Source organism: Podarcis raffonei, chromosome 2 (genome assembly GCF_027172205.1).
Source record: "Podarcis raffonei isolate rPodRaf1 chromosome 2, rPodRaf1.pri, whole genome shotgun sequence".
Classification (NCBI taxonomy): Eukaryota; Metazoa; Chordata; class Lepidosauria; order Squamata; family Lacertidae; genus Podarcis; species Podarcis raffonei.
In genome coordinates, this window is record NC_070603.1 from 8,045,038 (window position 1) to 8,071,190 (window position 26,153).

Here is a 26,153-nt window from a genome sequence, read left to right on the forward strand (position 1 = left end):
CCGGCCCATGGCAACTGCCGCCACCCGCTCTTACCAGCACGGCGCAGGGACCCACTTCTGGGTTGGAGGAGCACCAGAAATTGCGGGTTTACGTACGGTGCACGATCCCCCCGCCCTCTGGGCGATCGTCGCTCAAGACACCGGCCTGAGGCAAGGGAAGCTTGGAGACCCCTGGCTTTATGGTCCCAGCACTGTGCCTGTCTAAGCTATTACCAAGCCATAAGATAGAAGACAAGCAGTGTTCTAAACAATCCAGGTAAAATGTGAGATTGTCCTTTATTAGCTATCTTTAACGAAACATTCACATCAGGTACAGCTGAACGTTCATTTACTTTTACGCACTTCTCATGCATTTTATAATGACTGACTCAATCACTAGTCTACCACACACAATTTATATACTATCTGGCCAGAATTCCAGCTTCTGGAGTGCAAGGCTTGGCTTTTTTCTTTTTCCCCCACTTGGCTTTTAAGTATTGTGGCAGTAGTATTTAAGACTTGGAGGCACAGAAATGGATATTAAGTGCTTTGGGTAGAGATACTCCAATTAACTTGTGGAATTACCCTGTTGAATTCTTTAGGCTCTTACCACATCTGCCAACATGAAATGCACCTTCCATAATGTCCATGTGAGAGCACAGCTGTATCTTTCCTGCAGAAGAGCATGCCACTAGATTTCAAACAAAAGTTGCAGCTCTGAAAAACGGGGTCCTATATTCAAAGTCTTGCAGCGCACTGCGAATGCCCAGCAAAAGGCACTGAGCTCCATGCAGCCTTGCTGATTGTAAAAGTGAAGTTTAAAAGGGGGAGGGAAACAGTCTGGGAAAGTTCCTGACAGCTTTGTTACCCTTCAAAGTTACAAGGAAGTCAATACAGGCTAACGCCAATACCTTCTTCAGCAGATGTTTTTACAAGAGACTTAAGCAGTGAAAAGAAGTACGGAATCATGCTGTGCCCACGAGGACATTCTGGAGCCAGATCTAAACAGAAATATTGTGGTCTTCTACAGTACAGGCATTTTGTCCAGGGCCATACTGGCAATTCTCTTGTCTCCCTCTATGGCAGGAGGAGGAATATTCAGCATAATGCAGTGTTTCCTCTACCTTCCTCTCAAGGTTAATAATTCAGTGGGAGATGCTTCTGCAGGACTCCTGCTCGTTGTATTTTAGTATAAGCAAAACCCCTTATCTCCCTCTGCTTCAGCCAAGAGTCACAAGAGTCGCAGCATCTCTTCAGAAGTGGTCCACCAGTGAGGGATGCCCTTAGTCAGCCCTTGGAAGAAGAAGGGAAGTTGATAGAAAGCAAGACCATGCCATGTGCCAAGAGAGAAGTCTCAGCGTCTGGAAAGAGAAAAGTATGCATTGCATTTGTGTCTGTCAGAGCTGCCCGAGGTCCCAGCTCACAAAGGACCAACGCCGGTTCGTTGTTAAGTACAAAAGTCTTTATTGAAGTTCAGTTTCACTTTCACAGCCGCAGCGTGCAGCTCTACGTCTCAAACTCTAGACCGCTGAAGCTCCGTCTGAATCTCCTCCCCCCAGACACCAGTTTAAGACTCTAGCCTTGCTCCACCTCTTCCTTTGCTCTCTCCTCCTCTGGGTCCGCCTGCCCGTCGGGGTCTCGCCCTTCCTAGACTCTTGTGACGCTGAGTCCCCTGAGTCTTCCCCCTCCCTCTGGCGGGCTTTAGGACCTGGTTCCCAATCCGGGTTTTCTGCTGTCCCGCGCGCCTGTACATTCAAACTTGGCGCACGCGCCCAGCCGGCAACCTTCCTCCTGACCGTTGCACTGCTGCTGTCACTGCTTCCCCCTTCGGGGAGGCTAGCTGGAACTGACCTCCCCTCCGTTCCCCCACTCTCCGATGGAGGCGTGGTCAGCCCTGACTCATCTTCTCTCCCCGCTGGAGGAGAGGCTGGTCCTGACACATGTGACTCTTCCCCCCCACTACGCTCTGGTGGGGAAGCTGGTCCTGATCTCCCGCTGCTGCTTTGGGAGTCCCCGCTGGCCCCTTGTTTCTGGTGCGTCCCCCCTGGGACCCCCCTTGCCCTGACCATCGGCGCCCCCTTCTGGGAATCTTCTGATTCGCTGGAGAAGCTCATGGAATCTCTCGGGTCACTGTCATACTCCCCTACGCTGCCCTCAGATTCTTCCCCTTCGCTCTCCATTTCCTCTCTCCCTTGTGCTTCTGCTCCTGAGCCCCTGACAGTGTCTATTTGTGATATGTGCCAACCCTTCATTGTAAACTCTCACAGGGCTCATAAAACAAGCCAGTGCTTCTAAATAGAACCAAATCATAGCTAAAAGTAAAAGGGGGCTCCCCTCCCACAATCTGTCACAGGAAAGTTTTTTAAAGAAAAGTTGTTTTTGCCTGGTATCAAGAGCTAATAAGTGTCTGCACCAGCCTAATCTTGGTGTTTGTGTTTGGACTGGTCCATAGCTGGGAGGGCATATTCCTCCATTGCAGGGAGTTGGACTAGATGATCCTCAGGGTCCCTTCCAACTCTATAATTCTATGATGCTGCCACTAAGAAGGCCCTGTTCTGAATTATTGCCTTCCAAACTTTGCTAGGTCATCTCCTTTGCAGCCAGGACAGTACAGGGGCAACAGGTACCTCTCTTCAGGTTAACACTGCAACATTAAGGATGGGTCAGAAGAGCAGCTGCTTCTAGTTGTGTGTGTGAGATTCCATAAGGGCTCTAAGGGAAGCCCCACGTGGCCGAATTCAGGCAGGCTTACCTTTCAGCGAACAGGAGAGTGTGAGCCAGTGAGCCAGCCACAGCCTGCATGCCAGTGGGCTGAGGTGAACAGAATTCAAACCACGGGTATAACAAGCCTGCAGAGAAGAGAGGCATTATGTTGGATCAGAGAGACTTTCATCTGAAAAGTAACGGCTAAATGCAAGGACATTCACTGCTAAATTCTGACATTAAAAGCTGGGCTGGTGTGTGTGTGTTTTTTAAGCCATTCAAGCTGTCCTCATTTGACATAAGACTGACATTACTATTTCTGAAAAGGGTGACAGTGTTACTGTGCAGTATAGCACAGCTTGTGGAATGTGGTCCACGACAGCTTTTAAGCCACAATAAATAGTCTTTTAAGGTTACCCTAAAGGTACGACGCGGGTGGCGCTGTGGGTTAAACCACAGAGCCTAGGACTTGCCGATCAGAAGGTTGGCAGTTCGAATCCCCGTGACGGGGTGAGCTCCCGTTGCTCGGTCCCTGCTCCTGCCAACCTAGCAGTTCAAAAGCACGTCAAAGTGTAAGTAGATAAAAACGTACCACTCCAGCGGGAAGGTAAACTGCGTTTCTGTGCGTTGCTCTGGTTCGCCAGAAGCGGCTTACATGCTAGCTACATGACCTGTACACCAGCTCCCTCAGCCAGTAAAGCGAGATGAGCGTCGCAACCCCAGAGTCGGTCACGACTGGACCTAATGGTCAGGGGTCCTTTTACCTTTAAAGGTACGACACAGCTCAGTCAGTAGAGCACAAGACTCCTGATCTCAGGGTCATGGGTTTGAGCCCCACACCGGGCAAAAAGGTTCCTGCATTGCAGCCGGTTGGACTAGATGGCTCTCGTGGTCCCAGCTATGATTCTAACCCTAGCATGCGAGAACTGGCACAGCCACGGTCAGTTCCTAGCCAGCAACGCTGCACCTCAGTTTGCTACAGTATGCAAAACTTCATCTCACCGCTTGCACTTCCTCATCGGTTAGCTGCCCCACCCCCAGTTTCAGCATCGCTTGGTCCAGATGGTGCAGCTCTTTTATGTGGCTCTGCAAGCGGTATCTCAGGAAGAGAGATGGCAATCGAGGAGTTAGGAACAAAACACGGCTTAGGACTTTCTGGGAGGAGAAGAGAAGATGGTGGGATTAAACTGCACGATGGTAGTCAGCAAAGCTTTTCAGAGCTGCCCTGCTTCCCCAGATCAAAATGTGGCTAACAGGAGGTTATGATCATTCCCCTCCAAAAAGGCAGCACATAAGGCAGCATAGATCAGTAGTAGGTTTCAATTTAAGGAGAAGCAACTGTTTGTTGCACCTTAAGGATTTATAGCTGGAAAGATTTATAGTCTTATTTTAAAAACTCAGTCAAAACCTAGGGGTGCTGCAGTTAGTGGCAATAGATTTAGCTGGGTCGTCAGTATAATCCCATTTAATTTCTGGAATGGCACTCACCAGCTGCTGAACCCTGAGTTGCTGGATGCCAAAGGGATGGCCCACGAATAAGGTCTTCACAGCTGTAAGTTCTCTTACATCTGGGTGGCATCCTTCCTGCACCTTGAAGATTAAGATATATCATTGGTAAAAAGAAAGAAAGAAAAGAAAAGAAAAGCACCATACTGCTTTTCAAGAATAAATCTTGTAAAAACCTGAAAACCAATCCTGCTATAACATATAGCAGCTGAGCACATTTTAATTCCTGGAACAAATGAGAAGTTCCTATTTGCTGTAGTCATTACACCCTTCCCAAATAAGTTGTTGTTGTTAATAATAATACCCCACCCATCCAGCTGGGTTGCCCCAGCCACCCTGGGTGGCTTCCAACACACATAAAAACGTAATAAAACATCAAATATTAAAAACTTCCTGATACAGGGCTGCCTTCAGATGTGTTCTAAAAGTTGTATAGTTATTTATCTCCTTGGCATCTGGTTTGGGGAGGGCATTCCACAGGGAGGGCTCCACAGTCGAGAAGGCCCTCTGCCTGGTTCCCTGTAGCTTCACTTCTTGCAGTGAGGGAACCACCAGAAGGTCCTCAGAGGTGGACCTCAAGTAACTGGGCTGAATGATAGGGGTAGAGACGCTCCTTCAGGTATACAGAGCCAAGGCTGTTTAGGGCTTCAGAGGTCGGCACTAACACTTAACAATGCTCTGCTTCACCATTACCATGAGGAAAGTTGCTATGCCATATTACCTAGTTGCATTAATGGGATAGGTGCAACAGAATTAACCTTTTTTCTTGTTAGATAGGCATTTCTTCAGCTTAGATGGAAAACTAGGCACACAGAGTATCTGACCAGTAAATACTTTATTAAGCCAACAAATTGACTGACTGTATGCATGCAGATCAGGCCAAATTGAATTATATCCTCTTGTCCTTTATACAACTCACTTTGCAATAGGTTTTGTAGAAGTTCAATCAGATGGTTTCAAAACTAGGCAGCTGCTGGCTGATGTGGAATTTGTTTTGTTGCCTTTAGGGTAGCTTTATACACACTAGCTGACAGTTGTAGGCTACTTTTTTTGACCTAAAACAGTGCTGACTGCCCAAGGGCTATTTGGGTTTTGTTTGTTTGTTTTTGTTATTTTGGGAGAAATGCACGATTAACTTATTCTTGGATTATCCTTTTTGAGCCGCATTGTAGTGGTCATTTGTTACAAACAATAAAATCTGACTGAACGGAGGGGGGAACCCTCCATCAGTGTAGCTAAGACCCACTGTTGTTTGGTTCCTCCCTTCCAAAAAACTGTCCCATAAAGAATAATAAAGGCCTGAATTTACTTCTTTTTCTCGTCGTCCTCTACTAAAATTGCAAGCCATTATTATAAACTGACAAGTACTCAAGAGTGCATTGCCAGAAAGCCACTGCATAAGTGACAAATCAGTAGACACAAGTATCAGAGCATCCTTTTCCTTGCCATCATCTGCCAACAATACAGTCTGGTCTCTTACTTAAATGACTTTTCTATACATGTTCGTATTCAGGTTAGGGTTGGTTTTTTTTTTAATAAAAAATAATGAAATCTCTGGAATGACTTTAAAATCGTATAATTAAGGTTTCAGAAGCTTGCAGTGTGTTGCTCACATGACAACAGGAAAGTAGAATCTAGACATTATGAAGTTGGTAGTGATGGGCCAACTCTCAATATACAAAAGCCTTATTTCTGCAAAGCAAGACATGTCCAAAGACTGCCTCTCTATCAGCTGGGATTGGGTGGTAATTAGATACCTTTTTGCAGAGATCTAGCATCTGTTTCCGAAGCTGGGAATCGGCTAGGGAGCGAGAGAGGTTCGTTAGACCATCAACCACTTCTGGGTACGCCTCCTTTCTCATATTGTGGTAGGTGTCCAGAAATTCAGCTTGCTGTTTGGAAGTCCAGAAGTGGCGTATCAAAAGTTGTCTTGGGAACAGATACCTTGGGAAGGAAAGATTGTCAAGAAGATATACATTTCAAAACCAAGACACAGCTGTGTATCAAAGAACATTCAAATCTGGGCCACAGGAACCCAAATTCTGCATTTTGCAGCTTTTGCCTCTTTTCTACAAATTTGACTGCTGCTTCCACCCAGGACAAGGAGCAACCAGTTATGTGATGGCTGAAACCACAGCCCCCGACAAACAGAAACCCTACTGAACTTTGCTTCTGCAAGTTTAACCAGACCTTGTCCACAGACTTTCAAGTTACCTTCATTTATTTTAAAATGAAATATTTTAATTTTAAAAAAAAACCCAATGTTTTCAGAATGCCTAGTAGACCATTTTCTCCCTCATGAAATCTACCTGGCAACTTGAAATAATCTCCTGATGCCTTTCTATAAATTCTTCTGCCTTCAAGAAAAACAGGCAATGCAGGATTTTAGAGCTACTTTTGTCAGCTGTGATATAATGTTTCTTGTTAAAGTTCACATTAAGATATTATTAAGCCTATACGGCAGGCATCCCCAAACTCGGCCCTCCAGATGTTTTGGGACTACAACTCCCATCATCCCTAGCTAACAGGACCAGTGGTCAGGGATGATGGGAATTGTACTCCCAAAACATCTGGAGGGCCGAGTTTGGGGGTGCCTGCTATATGGCATGCTAGGCTGTGATCCGGGGCTGTTGAGAGCAAGCTCAAACATAAATGATGTTATCTTTAACTGTTTTTAACTCTCAAGCTGAAAACACCTATTTGGAACAGACCAAGGAAGGGGTGGGGGAGCTGCTTAAAGGTGAGCCCCGCCCCCCCCTTAAAAAAAAGTTCCGGGGAGTTTAAAGCAGTTTGGGAGTTCTGTTGGGAAAACAACAGAGATGGTAAATGTTCAGAAAAAATGTGGGAGGGTGCATGGTTGCTGCACGATGAATTGCCACCCAGAGAAATTCACCAAAAATAATCCCTTTAGACTGAGGCTACGCATGGGGAGAGAATACAATGTGGAGTTGTGACTAGGGAAACAGAGGCTCAGAAGAGTCAGAGCTTGATCCCACCCCCAGTGGTTAATAAGATGAATATGCTTTTGCAGTCTATTTTGTTACCTGCTAAAACACAAAGCAAGGGACGCGGGTGGCGCTGTGGGTTAAACCACAGAGCCTAGGACTTGCCGATCAGAAGGTCGGCGGTTCAAATCCCCGTGACGGGGTGAGCTCCTTTGCTCGGTCCCTGCTCCTGCCAACCTAGCAGTTTGAAAGCACAAAGTGCAAGTAGATAAATAGGTACCGCTCCGGCGGGAAGGTAAACGGCGTTTCCGTGTGCTGCTCTGGTTTGCCAGAAGCGGCTTAGTCATGCTGGCCACATGATCCGGAAGCTGTACGCCGGCTGCCTCGGCCAATAAAGCGAGATGAGCGCCACAACCCCAGAGTCGGCCACGACTGGACCTAATGGACAGGGGTCCCTTTACCCTTACCTAAAACTCTAACAAGCTCTTCATCAAAGAGCAGTGCAGGTAAGTGATGAGAGGGAGAGAGAGAGAGACAACCCCCCCTACTGTTGCCAAGCATTCACCCTCTCACAGTTAAGCGCAAGGACCTTTCATCTGAACAGGCGCACAGTTGTACTTACATGAGCAAAAGAACCAGGTAGTTGGCAAAGGGAGGAAGAGAAAGAATCCCAACTGGAATGGCCTTGATCAGATCTCTGCGAAACTTCAAAAATGCTTAGTCAGTAGAGCTGCCATGCACACACCCAAAACTACTGCAGCTGTGAGGAAAATGCACATGTAAAGGGACTGATGGAGCAGTGGCGTGCAAGGTACCACTGCTGCGTACTCTGGCATTTTATATGCCTCAAAGCTGTGCCTATTTTTGTCTCTCGCAAACTTAGTAACTATGGATGCTATATCATGGGTAGGCAAACTAAGGCCTGGGGGCCGGATCTGGTCCAATCGCCTTCTAAATCCGGCCTGTGAACGGTCCGGGAATCAGCATGTTTTTACATGAATAAATAATAATAATAATAATAATAATAATAATAATAATAATAATAATAATTTTTATTTATATCCCGCCCTCCCCAGCCGAAGCCGGGCTCAGGGCGGCTAACAACAATAAAACAATACAAAAGTACAACACAAACAACACTCTAAAATCATTCATTATAAAATTAATTAAATTCAAGCCACTGGCCACCATTGGGCCAGAGCTCCGCGGAGATTGCCAAGGGAAGGAGTCAGGCTGTGCCCTGGCCAAAGGCCTGGCGGAACAGCTCTGTCTTGCAGGCCCTGCGGAAAGATGTGTCATTTTATTTAAAATGCATCTCTGGGGTATTTATGGGGCCTGCCTGGTGTTTTTACATGAGTAGAATGTGTGCTTTTATTTAAAATGCATCTCTGGGTTATTTGTGGGGCATAGGAATTCGTCGTTGTTTTTCAAAATATAGTCCGCCCCGCCCCCCAATGTCTGAGGGACAGTGGACCAGCCCCCTGCTGAAAAAGTTTGCTGACCCCTGTGCTATATAGATGCCATTTGGTAGCTTCTTATTAAAGTGGTAGCATTTTTTTTGCAGCGAGAAAACACTATTCATATGTGGTATCAGGTATGAGGCAAGCTAGAGACACGGCTGTGAAGGCACAACCAGGAACCTTAAAGTGCGCTCCAGATTGTGCATTGGCAATGGAAAATAGGCTAGAATTTTACTGCCCATCACCTGACTGGGATGGGAGAAAAATAGGTCTTCTATATGAAATAATTATGCTGCAGCCAACGGACAATGCCATGCAATAGTGTGTCTTTCTTTACACCTGCTTTTTCTGTTGGTTATTTTCCATATGTGGACCTCCACACACACACATCAGCAACACTTTATTGACCTGTGACCTACATCCAGTCCGCTATGTCTATATCTGTTATACAGCTGTCCATGGTGAGGATGTTAGACTGACAACCTTTATGTAAATGTCAATTAGCTCCATGTTGCAACACAAGACAACACATTGCGTTTGAAAAAGGAGAAAACCTCCCCTCCCTCAGCTTTCCTTTGTTTGAATAAAAGTGTTTAGATGGAATCTTTCAAGAATAAGAACCCAAATTTCAGCCCTTCTTCTCTACACAGAAACATTTTTACTCTAACTCAGCCCAACAATATGATAAATGTTCAGGCAAGGAAGAAATAAATGCATCGGGTGAAGGTTGGCAGAAATCAAGCAGAGCTGCCAGACTTCGTTTATTTGCTTTTGCTGAAGTACAGAAACCTCTTAATTAATCTACCCCAGATGCAGTAAATATTAGTCCACCTATTTGTAGTAGTATAGTGGATCCTCACAAAAGTTGCACGTGGTTCTTGCTTATCGATTCAGAAGCTCTCAATGTGTTTACATAGTGTAGTGGGACAGGGGAGACCTGGCTTCAAATTCCCGTTCAGCTCTTAAGTTGGCTGGCTGACCTTGGGGAGTCGCTCTACAATGACACCCACACAGCACCTAACTTGTCTTTTTTAAAAGATGTGGTGATAGAAAGGGAGAGGGACCATGCATACTGCCCTATGCTCCTTGAAGGAAAGTCAGGATAAGATACAGCAGGAGAAATAAATCCCAATTGAGGGATGGGGAGAAGGCAGGTAGTAGTTAGTTACCCTGTTGCTGTGGATTTATTTCTGTATTCTTTCATTTAAAAAAAAAACCAAACCAATTCTATCTATGGAGTTATATGTTTCATCTGTACAAATTTTACAGTAATACCCTCCTGCAAAAAAGAAGTAAATCCAGAAAGCAAATGGAATGCACAATTGTACATTTTGACCAGAGGATGGGTTGGTTTTTAGCAGACGGGGAGAGAGGCCAGCAAAATAACCCAGTGTTAATTCACAACTCATAAGGAGGAAACTGCAAGATTTGAGACAAGGGAGCAGTCACTCATTCGTGCCATTTCAGAATGAAACCGAGTTTAGAAAATCAACATCGCATTGAACAGAAGCAAACATGCAGGTATGTCCCCGAACTGAACATTTTTCTTGTCAACCCTATTTGATTATCTTGTGAAACTCCTCAGGGTACGAGATGGGAAGTTGCTAGACAGCTAGAGCATCTTAGGTGGGCTCCTCACATAGGAAGAAGGGCAGCTGCACAACAGTGGAAACTACCAAGTGTCGCTTGAAATCAGTTTGACTTGTTGACTACCATTGTTGACTACCTTTGTTATAGACAAAAGTAAAAGCCTACCTGTCTTAGCCTCTCCATCTCCCTGTATGGAAGTTGATGGAACTGGATCTTTCTATATGACATGTTTGCCTTTATTCTTCTTATTTCTTTCATTTCTGTAAAGAATATCCGAAATCCTGTGGGAAATACAGAAATCTTTTCAGGTCTAGAACTGTTCTCCCTGAATGTTCAACCTCATGCCAAAGTCCTTCCCAAGCCTTTTACCTAAGAATAGAGTATCACTGCATAAAGAACAGGGCTAGGGAAGCTCTGACCCTCCAGATGCTGCTGAACTACAACACGGCTCCCAGCATGCATGGCAAATGGCCACGGAAGATGGGCATTGTAGTTCAGCAGCAAAATCTGGAGGACCAAGGATTCCCACAACTGGCATAAAGTAACACATACATGAATATTACACCTCTGTCTCTCCCTTGCCTTGAATGACTTGAATGGTTCTTCTGACACTTCTTAATCCCATCCTCTTTGTAAAACTCCAGCCAGCTAAATTGTTTTCTTTGCTTTAATAGTGTCAGGACATCATAGGGAAAGCCCAAATGCCTTGGCTAGGTTAGGTTTTTCACAGCCTAACCTCTGTCTAAGGTTGCCATGAGGGTCAAAGGACATGCTCCTTGCACGTCATTCAGAGCTTCTCAGAAGCAAGAGATAATGGGATAATGTTTCCTAAGCTCTAAAACAGGTTTTGTCTTCTCTCTCTTGCGATGCCTCTTACACATGAGCTGCTAACACATTACTACTTCCTTCTCTCTAACCCTGCAGAATCCACTGCCTTCTTCAAAAGAGGGTCTTAAATTCTTCTCGCTCCTGCCTTTCCTTACTACAGCTATAATTTTGTTAGATGTACACGGAACTGCGTTCACTCAGAATCTTAACATGTTATTCCCCACCCCAAAAATTACACCATGGACTGGTTTTTTATGCAGATTTTTTTTCCCAGCAGGAACAAGCAATGGAAAGCTTCCATGCTCTCTCATTCTGAGCTCTTGAGGCTGAAATGGAATTTTTTGTTCCAAACTCTAAACAAACACAATTCCTTTTGAATTCCAAACTCATAAGAATTATGCTTCGTAAGACTAGGGTTTACGAGAAGAAATAGGATAAAGCCATGGTTTGCAATCCTGGCATCACAAACCATAGTGTGTGTTTTTAAAAGCACAGTTCTCCAAAATTGGACCTCGCGGGAAACCACAATTTATTTAAAATAAAAAAGGAAGCTTTCAATCTCCTATTTATTGGCTCGAAAAAGAACAAGACAAGAGGGTGTGTGAGCATGCGTGGTTGAGGCTTCCTGCAGCTTGTCCTCATAGCAGGACACCAGTTTCCCATTACACCTGAAATGGGTCTGTGCAAACACACAAACATGATGCTGCAAATGTCATCTATTATTGATACAAGAACTTGTTTCTTCATTCTCATTGTTACATGAGCCTCCGCCATTCCTGTTGCAACACAAGAAACAGCACCCAGAAGATAAGGAGCCCCCATCTAGGGATGGGCTAGAAGTAAAGAAACTACTTTACCTTGACAAATGCAAAAGTGATTTGTTCTTAAGGTATCACATTCCTCCCAGAATCATGAAACGTGCACAAAGGTGTTTTTTTTTAATGAAAACCCACCTTTCAAGAAGGTTGAATATAGCTGGTAGAAACGTGGGAATGTTCTTTCCAAAAACCTTTCATACTTCTCATTCAGGTACTTGACTTTTGAAACCAAAGCAGAGAGTGGTTTTTTGGAATTTGCGTTCGCAGAAAATTGGCACACTGGAGGTCTGAAACAAAGGAAAGTGAATGCAAGCCTTGAGTTCTATTGCCACGTATTTCAAGCCCTTTAGAATACAAAAAGGAAGTCACAACTACAATAGCTAATAAACGGGTATGTGGTGAGCAGTTGCATCTGACTGATGCACAGTCTAAGAGCTTAGCAATAAACTAGCCTGTTAAGACCACAATGCAAAAGATTGGGGGGGGGGGAATCCATAGGCTATTTCAGGGATAAATGAAGATGAGGTTATGTGCATAATTTTGTCCAATTGCTAATTTTGTCTAATTGCTACCAAAGTACACATTAACCTAGGGGTCATGTATTGTGGGGTTTACACCTATGAATAAGAATAGCAATAAATACCTTCTTAAACAGATGCTGTTCTTGATTAACAACATGAGACTATCATTTTAAAAGTTGGCTGTCAGGAGAATAAAAATGAAACTTGTTTTCTGTAGAAAGACACACAAATGCAAAGGGCAAGTATATTTTTTATAGTCTTGATTCCTGGAATGACATTATTGCAGGGAAGAATTTGCTTTTGTTTTATACATTAATATGTCTTGCAGTCACAAAATGCATACATGAAGTGCAGTTCTAGGTGCTCATTAACATTTATCAATTAGGGCTGCCAAACGATTAAATAACTTTTAATTAACCGATTAATCAATTTAGACAGCTTATTAATCAACTGCATTTTACCAAAACATCAGAATAGTTGAAAATCAGAATGCCAAAAGGACACCATCAGTTTCATAACCAGGGGCTTCACTGTATTTTCCTCCTAGTGAGAGTTCTACAAACTGAGGTTACGGCTGATTGGCAAGGCAACCTAACATTTTGTCATTCTTTATTACAGCAGAAAATCAGAACCCAAACAGCAGCACTGACAGATAAAAGGTGTGACATTTAGTCTGAACCCTACAAATAAAAGTTGCGCACCCTTGTTGATCTGCTAAAGCTTTACAGGACAATCTTAACCACGTCTACTTGGAAGGAAATCAATGGGGCTTTGTCTCAGAGGTAGACAATCCTATCCATTCTACCTGTCAATTAAACATAATTCACGGCCCCTCTCCTGATGCTAATCCATACAAACTTGATATCTGTCTTTATATGGCCCTCCCATCAGATGTTAAGGACCTGACTTTTAGAAAACATCTGAAGGCAGCCTTGTATCAGGAGGTTTTTAATGTTTGAGGTCTTACTAGGTTTTTACATGTACTGTAAGCCACCCAGAGTGGCTGGGGAAATAATAATAATAATGTATTGTTTTATGTATTTTTGTTGTAAACTGCTTTGATAATTCATATGAAATAGAGGTATACTGTGGAAATATTTTTATGCTGCCTGCCTAGTGGCCAGTAAACATCTCAGATAAAGTGAAAGCAACATCACCTCCAGAATTAGAACAGTCTGGAAGGTCTCAAGGGAGGTTACCATAGATGCCCTTCTGAATGTTGTGAAGGAACCATCCAAGGCAAAAAAATACAGTTTTCTACCAAGCTCAGTTAGCCCAATAATAAATTAGTAGTTTTCAATTTTGTGTGTTTGTGTGTGTAACCTGCGTCTTTAACTGCTACAAAATCAACAGGATTTACTCGGCATTCCTGAGTTCATGGCATATGAGCCATACCCCCAAAAAGTGGCTGCCCTAACCAACCAACCTTTCACTAATCACCTGGCAAGAAATAGGTTACCATTTTAAGCGATCTCGGAAGGAAGAGCAGATATCACCCAGTTCAAATGCGGTCTTCCCAAAGCCAATCTGCAGGAACATTTTGAGCTGTTTGACACATGGTTCAGAATGAGATGGTCTGCACTACTTCAAACCGCACATGGAGTACAGTTTTAAATCTAGGGCACTGTAGGGAGAAAGCAGGTTCACATACAGCCTCCTTGCTGAATTAAGATGAAGAAGAACGGTGCATTTAAAAAAATGGTATTCCTTCTTCCTGCTGTATGCAATAGTACCAGCCATTCTACAAGATTTTGCTGCACACCTAAATCCAGCCACGTATCTGCTTTCCACATGCAGAAGAAAGTGGTAGAACAGACTGTATTTCTTTCAGGTTCAGACTGTGTAAGTGAAATGGTATTATTGTTCCCTTGCATTAAAACTGCAAATACATAAATCCAAGCATCTCTGTAAATTGAATAGTGTTGCATGGCACTACCGTTACTTTGAACTGAAATGATTAGGCTTTTTTTTTTAATGCAAAGAGCCTGTGTGCTCTCCAAAATGCACAGCAACCAGAATTATGACAGGGATGGAGCAACTCCCCGGTGAGGAAATGTTACAACATTTGGGGCTTTTAGGTTAAGACAAAAGGTGAGCATAAAATTATACATGGCATGAAGAAAGTAGATAAGATGTTTTCCTCCTCTTGTAACATTCAGTCAAAGAAGCTGAATGTTGGAAGATTCAGGACAGGCAAAAAAAAAAGTATTCACACAGCTGGAACTATGGAATTCACTCGCACAAGAGGCTGCAATGGCCACCAACGCAGATGGCTTTAAAAGAGGATTAGGACAAATTCATCTAGGGTAAAGCTATCAGTGGCAACTAGTTTCAATGGCTATACAGTCATACCTTGGTTGTCGAACGGAATCCGTTCCAGAAGTCGGTTTGACTTCCAAAATGTTTCCAAACCAAGGCACGGCTTCTGATTGGCTGATTGGCCCCGGAAACAATGCCGACAGCCAAAACGGATGTTCAGCTTTCAAAAAACGTTCGCAAACCGGTTTGCGCCGTTCGGGAACCAAAACATTCGAGTACCAAGGCATTCGACAACCAAGGTACGACTGTATTCTGTCTCCACTGTCGGGGGCAGTATCCCTCTGGATACCAGTTGTTGGAAACCACAGAAGGGGAGTGCTGTTGCACTCAAAATCTTGTTTTTGGGGTTCCCACGTGCGTCTGGCTGGCTGCTGTTTGAACAGGAAGCTGAGCCTTTAGCCTGATCCAGGAGGGCTCTTACGTTTTATATGGTGGAAAACTCAAAAACAGCTTACAGCCTGACAATGTTTCAGGTGGCAGGGGATTTTTCGTGCTCCCTCACATACAGAAACTCTGGGGTGGGGGTGACTAGGAAGAAGCAGGTGTAGTTTAGAATCCAATATACCATAATGAGATACCACAAGACTCCTTGTTTTTGCTCCAGCGTACTAACCGTTTGCCTCCCTGGCAACTGCCATGGTGTAATTGTTGCCTGTGTGCCTACTTGCTTCAGAGGTGCAAAATGTGTGGCCCTCCATATGCTGTTGGAGCACAGCTCCCCTCACCTCCCCCACCCCCAAGGAACAACCGACCACCATGGCTGGACCTCATGGGAATACAACATGGGAGGGGATACGCACCAGAAGGTTGGTAGCCTTTCTCAAACTTGCCCCTCCCCCCAGACACCCCCATAGCAGGACCAGCGGTCAGGGATAATGGGAGTTGTAGTCCAGCAACCACTAAGGGGATAGCTCAATCGGTAGAGCAGGAGACTCTTAATTCCAGGACTGCGGCTTCGAGACCCACTTTGGTCAAAAGATTCCCTCATCACAGTGGGTTGGAGCAGATCAGTGTTTCCCAAACTTGTGTCTCCAGATGTTTTTTTGGACCACAACTCCCATCATCCCTAGCTACCAGGACCAGTGGTCAGGGATTATGGGAGTTGTAGTCCAAAAACAGCTGGAGACCCAGGTTTTGTTGCTAGAAACAACCAAACCCCCTTGCTTTAAAAATAACTGACTGACCCGTGTCAATAATATTAACTGACCTGTGTCAATAATAATGGTTGGCCTGTGTTTTTGTTGCAGTAACCCAAACTTGGGTTTCCAGCTGTTTTTGGACCAGAACTCCCTAGCTACCAGGACCAGTGGTTAGGGATAATAATAATAATAATAATTTATTATTTATACCCCACCCATCTGGCTTGGTTTGCCCAGCCACTCTGCGCAGCTTCCAACAGAATATTAAAATACAATAACCTATTAAACATTAAAAGCTTCCCTAAACAGGGCTGCCTTCAGATGCCTTCTAAAAGTCTGGTAGTTATTTTTCTCTTTGACATCTGGTGGGAGGGCGTTCCACAGGGCGGGTGCCACTACTGAGAAGGCCCTCTGCCTGGTTCCCTGTAACTTGGCTTCTCTCAGTGAGGGAACCACCAGAAGATCCTCAGTGCTGGGAACTGTAGTCCAAAAACAAGACCCAAGTTTGGGAAACGTGGCCCTCGCGGTCCCTTCCAACTCTGCAATTTTAACACCCCCGGGGGGCAAAGGTTGAGAAAGGTTTTGAGCTTTTTCTGTTGTGCGCCGCCTTGGGATCGGTATGCAAATTTAATACATGATAAGGAAATGGTGAAAGCAGCCACGAAATTAAAAGATGCCTGCTTCTTGGGAGAAAAGCAATGACAAACCTAGACAGCATCTTAAAAAGCAGAGACATCACCTTGCCAACAAAGGCCTGTATAGTCAAAGCTATGGTTTTCCCAGTAGTGATGTATGGAAGTGAGAGCTGGACCATAACGGCGGCTGATCGCCGAAGAATGGATGCTTTTGAATTCTGGTGCTGGAGGAGACTCTTGAGAGTCCCATGGACTGCAAGAAGATCAAACCTATCATTCTGAAGGAAATCAGCCCTGAGTGCTCACTGGAAGGACAGATCCTGAAGCTGAGGCTCCAATACTTTGGCACCCTCATGAGAAGAGAAGACTCCCTGGAAAAGACCCTGATGTTGGGAAAGATGGAGGGCACAAGGAGAAGGGGACGACAGAGGACGAGATGGTGGGACAGTGTTCTCAAAGCTACCAGCATGAGTTTGACCAAACTTCGGGAGGCAGTGGAAGACAGGAGGGCCTGGCGTGCTCTGGTCCAGGGGGTCGCGAAGAGGCGGACACAACAAGGAAATGACAGCAGCTCACCTGGGGACACCGCCCCCCCCCGGAGGTTGCAGGAACCTGCCCTGCCTTCCCCTGACCCCGCTGCAGGCGGGAGGGCGGTGCCCTGAGGGGTCTCCTCGGCGCCCCCTGAGTCGGGGCTCCGCGCTCCCCCTTCCCGTCCCCGCCAAGGACTCACCTCAGCGCCGGCCACGGGGGAGGCTCCGCCGGGCGCAGAGCCAGGTAGAGCGAGGCGGCGGGCGCAGGGACTCCGCCGGCCCTGCAGCGCCCGCGCAGCACCAGCCGCAGCACCAGCGCCATCCTGCCAGGGCGCCTGAGGAGAAGAAGGAGGGCGCGGAAAGAGCGCGGAGGTCCGGGCAGGAAGCCAAGAAAGCGACGACGACGACCCCGGGAAACGGGCCACGTGATTACTACGGGCGGAAGGAGGCTCGGCGGAAGGAAAGCAAGCGGAACTCTCCTCCTTTCCCCGCCTCCTTCGCTACACGTGACCATAGGCGGAAATGGGACGCACGGAAAGAGGAACTTCTTTCTCCGGCGTGAGAACCTCGGGACCCGGATGTTGGGGCTTTTCTACGCGGGGGGGGGGGGGGCGGTTTGCTTGGGCGTTTGGTTGAATGGGACTGAGTTCTAAGTTGGGAGTTTTGAGTTTCGCATAGGGCGTCCCATTCCATAATGATATTTTTACTGTTTCTAATAGAGATGGGAAGGTCTGGAAAAATGGGGGGGGGGGACACAAGTTTTTTTCCCGTTTTTCCCCCAAAGCCTTTTTTCCCCGGAAAAATTGGGAGTGTGTGGAATATTCAAACTATATCAAACTGGGTTTTTTAAAAAAAAAATTACGGGGGGGGGACGGCTTTGGGGAAAAACGGAAAAAAACTGGTTTTTCGGGGGGGTTCCAGGCTTTCCCATATATAGTTTCTACCCCGTCCATCTGTCTGGGTTGCCCCAGCTACTCTGAGCAGCTTCCAGCATATACTGTATATACAGTGGTACCTCGGGTTAAGTACTTAATTCATTCTGGAGGTCCGTACTTAACCTGAAACTGTTCTTAACCTGAAGCACCACTTTAGCTAATAGGGCCTCTTGCTGCCGCTGCGCCCCCGGAGCACAATTTATGTTCTCATCCTGAAGCAAAGTTCTTAACCCGAGGTACTATTTCTGGGTTAGCGAAGTCTGTAACTTGGAGTGTATGTAACCCGAGGTACCACTGTATAATGACATAATAAATCATATACAAGGTTGCCTTCAGATGTCTTCCAATCAACTTGGCTGGGGGGTCACATAACTCCATACCCTCCCAACATTTCTCTGATGAAAATAGGGATGTTATAAGGAAAAGCGGGACATTCTGGGATCAAATCCAAAACTGGGATGGCTTCTGTAAATCAGCTATGTCCCTGGAAAATAGGGACTTGGAGGGTCTGGAATGGTAGGGTTGGGCAGGGATCCAATCCCTTGCATTGCAGGAATGGGTGGGGGTCGGGCAGCTGTGGCCCCCAGGCGTGGCTGGACCACCACAGTTCCCAGATTCACTTGCATAACTGAATTATTTCAAGGAGAATCAGGGCTTGGTGGATATAAACCACAGTACTAATTTGATTTCTCTTGGTGGTTGCATGTATGACTATAGCCACACTCTGGAAGGACTTAAAAGGTGAATGCCTGGGTACAAGAGAGTATGGCATATTGCCCTTACAGCAGAATTTTCTCACCAGTTAAGGCCAGCAACAGGAACAAAGATAACTGTGGGAGAATAGTGGAACTTCATTTCATTTCAAAACGCTCCAGAAATCCAAACACCAATTCCAAAGGTTTAACCAACTTGTAGTGAAAGGGTTAATCTCAATACTATCTGCACCTAAGCTAACTTCTGCAGTTGTGGTTAAGCAGCTAGCAAAAAACCGCAATTGCAAGCTGGGAGCTACTTCCTCTTTCTGCCGGCTAGCAGAGAGCGAGCAGCGGCTGGCAGGGAAGAGGCCAGCTTCCTCTTTCTGCTGGCTAGCAGGGAAGCCCATTTCCTGTTTTTTCTCTCAGCTAAGTAGAAACTGCAGTACTCTCTGCACATGCTCTCTGATGCAGTAATGCAAGAGAAGAACACACGAACAAGGGAAGGAGGGGCGTTTAGATAGCCATATGCCATATAAGGAAGTAAGCTAAAACTTGCCAGCTGATTGGAGAAGGTTTTGGGGAAGCTTGGGGGAGGGAAGGGTGTTTTCAAGGTATAAGAAAGTTTGCAAATGTGAAATTGGGCGTAGCCAGTCTTTGGAGAGGACTCCACTGGCTGCCTCTGCGCAGATCTCAATAAATCTCTTTTCTCTGACCAAGAAGTCTCTGGAATTGTTTTTCCCCTCTGGCCACGGGGTTGGCGGACCGCTGGACCTCCGGGTACTGCTAATCTAAGGCTTCATTTTGGGGGCTCGTGTCCGGGATGGGTCCCCACCCCACGAAAGGTGGACCGAGGGGCCAGACTCGACCGGGTGAGCAACCGGGACCAGCGCTCGCAATCTCCAGCGCGCACCCTGCCAGTTTGTAGGGGGAGATCGCCACGCTGTGCCTGAGCCGAGACACCCAGTCGGGAGAGAAAAGAGGACGGCCGAAGGAGGGGTCCGCAGCGGAACAGGTAAGCCCAAGGGAAAGGGCGTGGTAGGAAGCCCGATCAGCTTCCTCTGGCTGTGAGCAGTAGAGTGCCGCCAGAAAAGGGATAAAGGGTCTGGCTGTGAGCAGTAGAGTGCCGCCAGAAAAGGAACAAAGGAACTGGCCGTGGCAATAAGGTGCCGCCCCGCCAGACGGGAAAAGGGAAAGGGGAAACAGAGGGAAAATTATTTTGGTGTGTTTTGTGTGTTGCATGTTGGAATTATATTGGGGTGTGTTTTGTGTGTTGCATGTCAGATACTCCAGTGGCTGAATTGTCAAGTGTGGGCCGGGGCTTAGCGTCCCCTTGGCCGAGCGATTGCAGGGCTGTGCATTTCTTGGCAACGCGAGTTCGCCAAGTCACAGTCTGTAGTGGTTGGTGTGTGAAAGGATCTTAAGCCCGGTTAGGAGCGGAGTATCTGGAAAATGGGGTCTGGGGGCAGCAAATGTACCCCTTTGCAGTGTTTCTTGAGCAATTGGAAAGCAGCCACGAAGAATGACGATTGGGGCTTTAAGTTGAAAAGGGAGCGCCTTAGAACACTCTGTGAAGTAGATTGGCCCACCCAAGGAACTAATTGGCCCTCGGAGGGCAGATTTAATTTGCAACTAATCAACCCACTATATCAAAATATCTTGAACGTCCACCCAGACCAGATCCCTTATATTTCTACCTGGAAAATCAATGTAGAAAAGAATCCACCGTGGCTGAAAGCCTGCCGAGGCGACGCCCCACAAAATACAATTTGTGCAGTCCAACCGGCAGGGAAGTCAGAAAAGCCCCCGGTGATATCAGAGCCGGAAGGAGAGGAAGGAGAAGAGGGGGAAGTCATTAAACCGCCGCCACCCTATGCTCCACCAACTGCCCCTCTAGCGAATCCCCCAGGCCCAGGGCCCCAGGACCAGGGAGGAGCCGGCCCTCAGCCTGAACCCTCCAAGGTTGATGAATTAGAGAGCAAAGAGGAAGAGGATGATGAGGAGTTTATGAAGGGACTAATTGAGTTAGCAAAGAAAGGAAAAATGTGGACACAGTATCAGACAATTGAGATTGCAACAGTATGTACAACCCTATGCGAAAGAAATGGATAGAAGCAGCAACCAGGGCGTCCCTCCATAAGTCCCATAAGGCACAGAAAAAGGGTGGGACTGCAATGATGCCTCTACGCAGAGTGTATGACCCACCAGCCCCCCAGGACAGGGTGGGGAAGCACCACCATGCACTTATACAGTCCAACATGTGCCTTTTTCAAGTGCTGATGTGTGCAATTGGAGAAATTAGAACCCTACCTTTGAGGAGAACCCAGATGATATTGCCAACGCCCCATTATAAAGGCTGCCTTTGTAGCTCAGGCAGCGTCCGATATTCGCCAAAAGAAAAAATCCAGAAGCCTGAGGGGTGCATCGATCATGGGCTGGAATAGATGTTGGAAATAGCTCAAACCACTTACAATCAGAGAGATGAGGAAGCCCAGAGAAAAAAAAAGGAGAAGTATCAAACAAGGAAGTTGATGGCATTACAGGCAGCCACCCCCACCCCTCAGGAAAGAGGAAGTGCCCGGGGAGGAGGGCGAAGCCGTCTGGGGAGGAATCAGTGCGCCATCTGCCGACAGGAAGGGCACTGGAAGAGAGAATGCCCTATTCTATTATTAGGAAGAGATTTGTTGGTAAAGTTGCAAGCCCAAATTATTTTTAAAGCCATCGGGAGAAGCCACAATGTCCATTATGTCACTTGGGGAACTGGTTGTGGAGGCACCCCTGAGGGAGTACTGGCGCCTCATGATGGTAAAAGAAGAGGAGGGACCCATCCCCGCCAGTATTCTGGAACAAGTGAACCCCCCAGGAATGGCAAAGAATATCCCACCAATAATTGTGAAGCCCAAGCCATTTGTCAATCCTGTTGCAGTAAATAAGTATCCCATCCCACGAAGGGCGGCTGAAGGAGTGTGGGTGCATCTAGAGCGACTGCTCCAACATAGAATCTTGAGGCAATGCCAATCACAGTGGAACACCCTTTTGTTACCAGTGAAGAAAGGAAGCAGGCTATTATCCTGATACCAGAGCCAAAGAACTGCAGAGAACTCCGTGGCTTTCTGGGGTCTGCAGGATTTTGTAGGATATGGATATTTAATTACAGCATCATTGCCAAGCCTCTACATGAGTCAACCAGAGGAACTGAGAGAGACCCCTTTGTTTGAGGCACAGAACAACAGCAAGCCTTCGTGGATTTGAAGAAGGCACTACAGCAAGCCCCAGCGCTTGGCATCCCAAACCCTGAGAAACCCTTTACTCTATTCGTGGATGAGGACCAAGGGACAGCGAAAAGGGTTTTGTGCCAAAAATTGGGAAGCTGGCAACAGCCAGTGGCATACCTATCTGAGCGCCTGACGCCTACAGAACAAGGCTTACCGCCGTGCATGAGAGCAGTTGTGGCAGTAGCCACCCTACTGAACAAAGCAGACAAATTTATTTTTGGCCAAGACACTGTTTGTGTGACCCCGCATGCAGTCCCAGCTCTGCTTGACATGAAGGGTACCTATTTCCTCTCCCAAGCAAAGATGATGAAGAATATTTTAGCAGGCCTGACCTCAAAGAGGAGGCAAACCCCCATTGGCCTTCATGGTTTGTGGATGGAAGCAGCTTTGTTAAGGCTGGACAGCGGAAGGCAGGCTATGCAGTGGTAGCCTTGGAAGACCAAGTGATCGAAGTGCAGCCACTCCCGCCTGGAACGTCGGCCCAGCTAGCAGAGCTAGTTGCACTCACCAGAGCCCTGAACCTGGCAAAGGGACAGAAGATAAACATTTATATTCTAAGTATGCCTTTCTGACTTTACATGCCCATGGAGCCTTCTGGAAGGAAAGAGGTTTGCTTGCCTCCAGAGGTAACCAGGTGCCTGTTATAGAAGATCATTCCCCGCTATGGGCTACCTAGGTCAATAGGATCTGACAATGGACCAACCTTTGTCCACTCAGTTTTGCAATAACCCCCCATGCTAGTCAAAATGTGCAGTTTAATAATTATGTGCAGTAATTCTCCCGAGATTTTCTCTCTGTCTTAACAGGTGGACCCAGGCCCATTGCTGTTAAAGTTGCTGACCTCACCCCTTGGGTCCACCACACTTAAGTGAAGAAGGCTATTTTAGATTGGACAGTTACACCAAATCCTGATGATCCTCTGAAGCTAACCATCTCCAGAAGAGCGCCAGACAACCGCCCTGCTGGACAAGTGGATGGGAGGGACGCCCGCAGGCAGCGTCCCCAACGTAGAGACTTTTTTCCAGCAAATTCTGAGGCACCGCCAGGACTTTTGATATTGGGGCCAGAACTCTTTGATATGGTCACTCCGTGTGTCAGGCCTCTGCAAGGGTGGATATATATTCCTGTGGGTATATGTTAATATATGTAGAGGGAGAAGCCCCTTTCGGATACAGTATGTTGGGAGGAAATCATGAGAGTATTAAGCATCCACAAGGACAGGTGGGAAAATTGGTTAAGATAATAGGCTCCTCCTTAGAGAGGTGGGACACAACCTCCCAAGAAGCAAGGCAGCTGATAGAGCACGAGTATCAGTGGGCCCTTCAGCAATAAAATAGATATGTCCTAGATAATATTTCAGCCACCATTGATCACATGGAAACAATGATAGCCAGGAACCCGCTGAAAACTACAGGAGGTGATCTATGGGGTTGGTTATATTTTTGGCTGCCTCATGGCAGTTGGCTCAGGCATATTGTGGTATTATTAGCAGGGCCGCTGTTAATCCTTCTGCTTTTTTGCTTCTGTATACCCTGCTTCGTGCAATGCTTACAAGGTGTGATGCAAAAAAGAATCATGGCCCTTATTGCTCTTCCCCAGGATTATAAACCCGAGAGACCAGGACGAACCTAGGAGATAGGTTGTCCCAAAAGAAGAGGAGGGAATTGAAAGGGTTAATCTCAATACTATCTGCACCTAAGCTAACTTCTGCAGTTGTGGTTAAGCAGCTAGCAAAAAACCGCAATTGCAAGCTGGGAGCTACTTCCTCTTTCTGCCGGCTAGCAGAGAGCGAGCAGCGGCTGGCAGGGAAGAGGCCAGCTTCCTCTTTCTGCTGGCTAGCAGGGAAGCCCATTTCCTGTTTTTTCTCTCAGCTAAGTAGAAACTGCAGTACTCTCTGCACATGCTCTCTGATGCAGTAATGCAAGAGAAGAACACACGAACAAGGGAAGGAGGGGCGTTTAGATAGCCATATGCCATATAAGGAAGTAAGCTAAAACTTGCCAGCTGATTGGAGAAGGTTTTGGGGAAGCTTGGGGGAGGGAAGGGTGTTTTCAAGGTATAAGAAAGTTTGCAAATGTGAAATTGGGCGTAGCCAGTCTTTGGAGAGGACTCCACTGGCTGCCTCTGCGCAGATCTCAATAAATCTCTTTTCTCTGACCAAGAAGTCTCTGGAATTGTTTTTCCCCTCTGGCCACGGGGTTGGCGGACCGCTGGACCTCCGGGTACTGCTAATCTAAGGCTTCAGTAGATCCTTTAAGAACATGTTTTACAGATGCACACTGATATTAGTCGTGATGTATGTACAGGAATATAATGTATTTTTGAGGTCTCTAAGGAAATGAAAGATAAAAAGAACAACAATAATAAAGTGATTGGAAATACAAAGAAAACTAAAAGCAGAGGAAAAGAGTAAAACAAGTGGGGAACCTGCAGTCCTCCACATATTACAGGAATACACCTCCCCTCATCCTTGACCATTAGCCATGCTGGTTGGGGCTGATGGGAGTTAGTGGACCACTATCAACATCTTTAGAGTATCAGGCCCTCTATCCGTGAGCTAAAATGTTTGTTAAAAATTTGAAAAGTGCAAGTGAACAGGTAGGTCTTCATTTGGCACCCACCTCAATGTCACCAATGTACCTCTTGGCATAAGGGGAAGGTACTGCACAAATGGGGCACTGGCACAGAGAATGCTGTATCCTGTACCATCAAATGTATACTTGTTAACTTCTTGAAAAGTGCCCTGGGACTCTGTTGTTTTATACAGATACTTCCACGTATGCAACAGGGTAGAAGAGAGCATTGCCAATGTGTGAGTTCATACGGGAGAGAGACCCAAGTTTCATATTTCCTTCTGCAAGAGACAAGTGGTAGCAGGAAGGCAGCACACATTCCCAGTAAGGTTTTTTTTTTTATTTGCTAGCAATATGCTAGAGCTGGGGGAGTCAATGTGGTACCCTCAGATGTTGTTGGACTCCCAGCTCCCATCAACCCCAGCTGATGATGGGACTTGTGGTTAAGCAACTTCTGAAAGACACCAGATTGGCTACCACAAGTCTAGGGTTTGTCCCGCTGCCTTTATCACACTGACACCTGTAACTGTACACCTGCATGGTGAAGTCTCAGGCTGTGTACACACCATCCATTTAAAGCATTTGACTTCCCCCAGAGAATCCTGGGAACTGATCTCTTTTTGGTGAGCCAGTGTGGTGTAGTGGTTAAGAACGGTAGACTCGTAATCTGGTGAACCATGTTCGATTCCCCGCTCCTCCACATGCAGCTGCTGGGTGACCTTGGGCCAGTCACACTTCTCTGAAGTCTCTCAGCCCCACTCACCTCACAGAGTGTTTGTTGTGGGGGAGGAAGGGAAAGGAGAATGTTAGCTGCTTTGAGACTCCTTAGGGTAGTGATAAAGCGGGATATCAAATCCAAACTCTTCTTCTTCTTTTTCCAGATCCAGGTCTCCACCACCCAAACCACTGGGGCCCTCTCTTGGGTCAGACTGCTCCTGATGCCCTAGATTCCTATTCCCCATCCTGCAAAGACCTTCGCAAGAGTCAGACCCCTTCAACTCTCTACTCTCCTCCTGTCCCTCCCCACCTTCTCCCTGACCTCTGTGGCACTCGTGACAGCAGTGTTTCCAGCATAAGGGAAGTAAAGACACCAATATAAAGCATGAGAGAGGGAAAGGAAAAGCAGCGGGTGGGGGAAGCAATCTGTAGCATCTGTAGCAATGGACTCAAGTGGTCTAGGAGAGATTTTTTTAAAAATCGCACCCAGCAACCAATGTGCCCCTTGGGTTTCAGATAGTACATGGGTAGACAACTCTAAAAAGGCTGGGACACAAATTTTCACGGCTTCTTGCAGCCAATCAGAAGCTGCGCTTTGGAAGTTGAATATTTCGGAAGTCGAACGGACTACTGGAACGGGTTCTGTTCGACTTCCAAGGTACGACTGTACTCAGAATGGGATGATACAGGTACATGTCCTGACTCATATGTCATCTCCCCACAGGGACACAATGTCATAATAATAATAATAATAATAATAATAATAATAATAATAATAATTTATACCCCACCCATCAGCCTTAATATCATTTTATGCAGAGAAGAAAAGGATGGAAATATAGAAGGTGCTTCAAAGGTAGTGGCCTTCTCGGTAGTGGCTCCCGCCCTGTGGAACGCCCTCCCGTCAGATGTCAAAGGAATAAACAACTATCTGACGTTTAGAAGACATCTGAAGGCAGCCCTGTTCAGGGAAGTTTTTTAATGACTG

General features: G+C 46.3%; 1 protein-coding gene across 3 annotated transcripts; it reads right to left on the reverse strand.

Annotated features, from left to right (window-relative positions):
* Positions 1 to 257: 257 nt before the first annotated feature.
* On the reverse strand, positions 258 to 17,426 carry LETMD1 (LETM1 domain containing 1). Of its 3 annotated transcripts, none has more exons than XM_053372548.1 (9): positions 17,174 to 17,425; positions 11,965 to 12,116; positions 10,349 to 10,464; positions 7,756 to 7,838; positions 5,946 to 6,132; positions 4,171 to 4,272; positions 3,685 to 3,837; positions 2,732 to 2,828; positions 258 to 1,340 (listed from the first exon to the last, which is right to left on the reverse strand). In XM_053372548.1, exons 1-9 carry the CDS (start codon positions 17,293 to 17,295, stop codon positions 1,267 to 1,269), a joined length of 1,086 nt encoding a protein of 361 aa, XP_053228523.1. In that variant the 5' UTR covers positions 17,296 to 17,425; the 3' UTR covers positions 258 to 1,266. The 3 variants fall into 3 exon arrangements, with proteins under 3 accessions (XP_053228523.1, XP_053228532.1, XP_053228541.1); XM_053372557.1 differs by lacking the exon at positions 17,174 to 17,425 and adding an exon at positions 12,473 to 12,783; XM_053372566.1 differs by lacking the exon at positions 2,732 to 2,828 and having other exon boundaries at positions 17,174 to 17,426.
* Between the last annotated feature and the right edge of the window lie 8,727 nt (positions 17,427 to 26,153).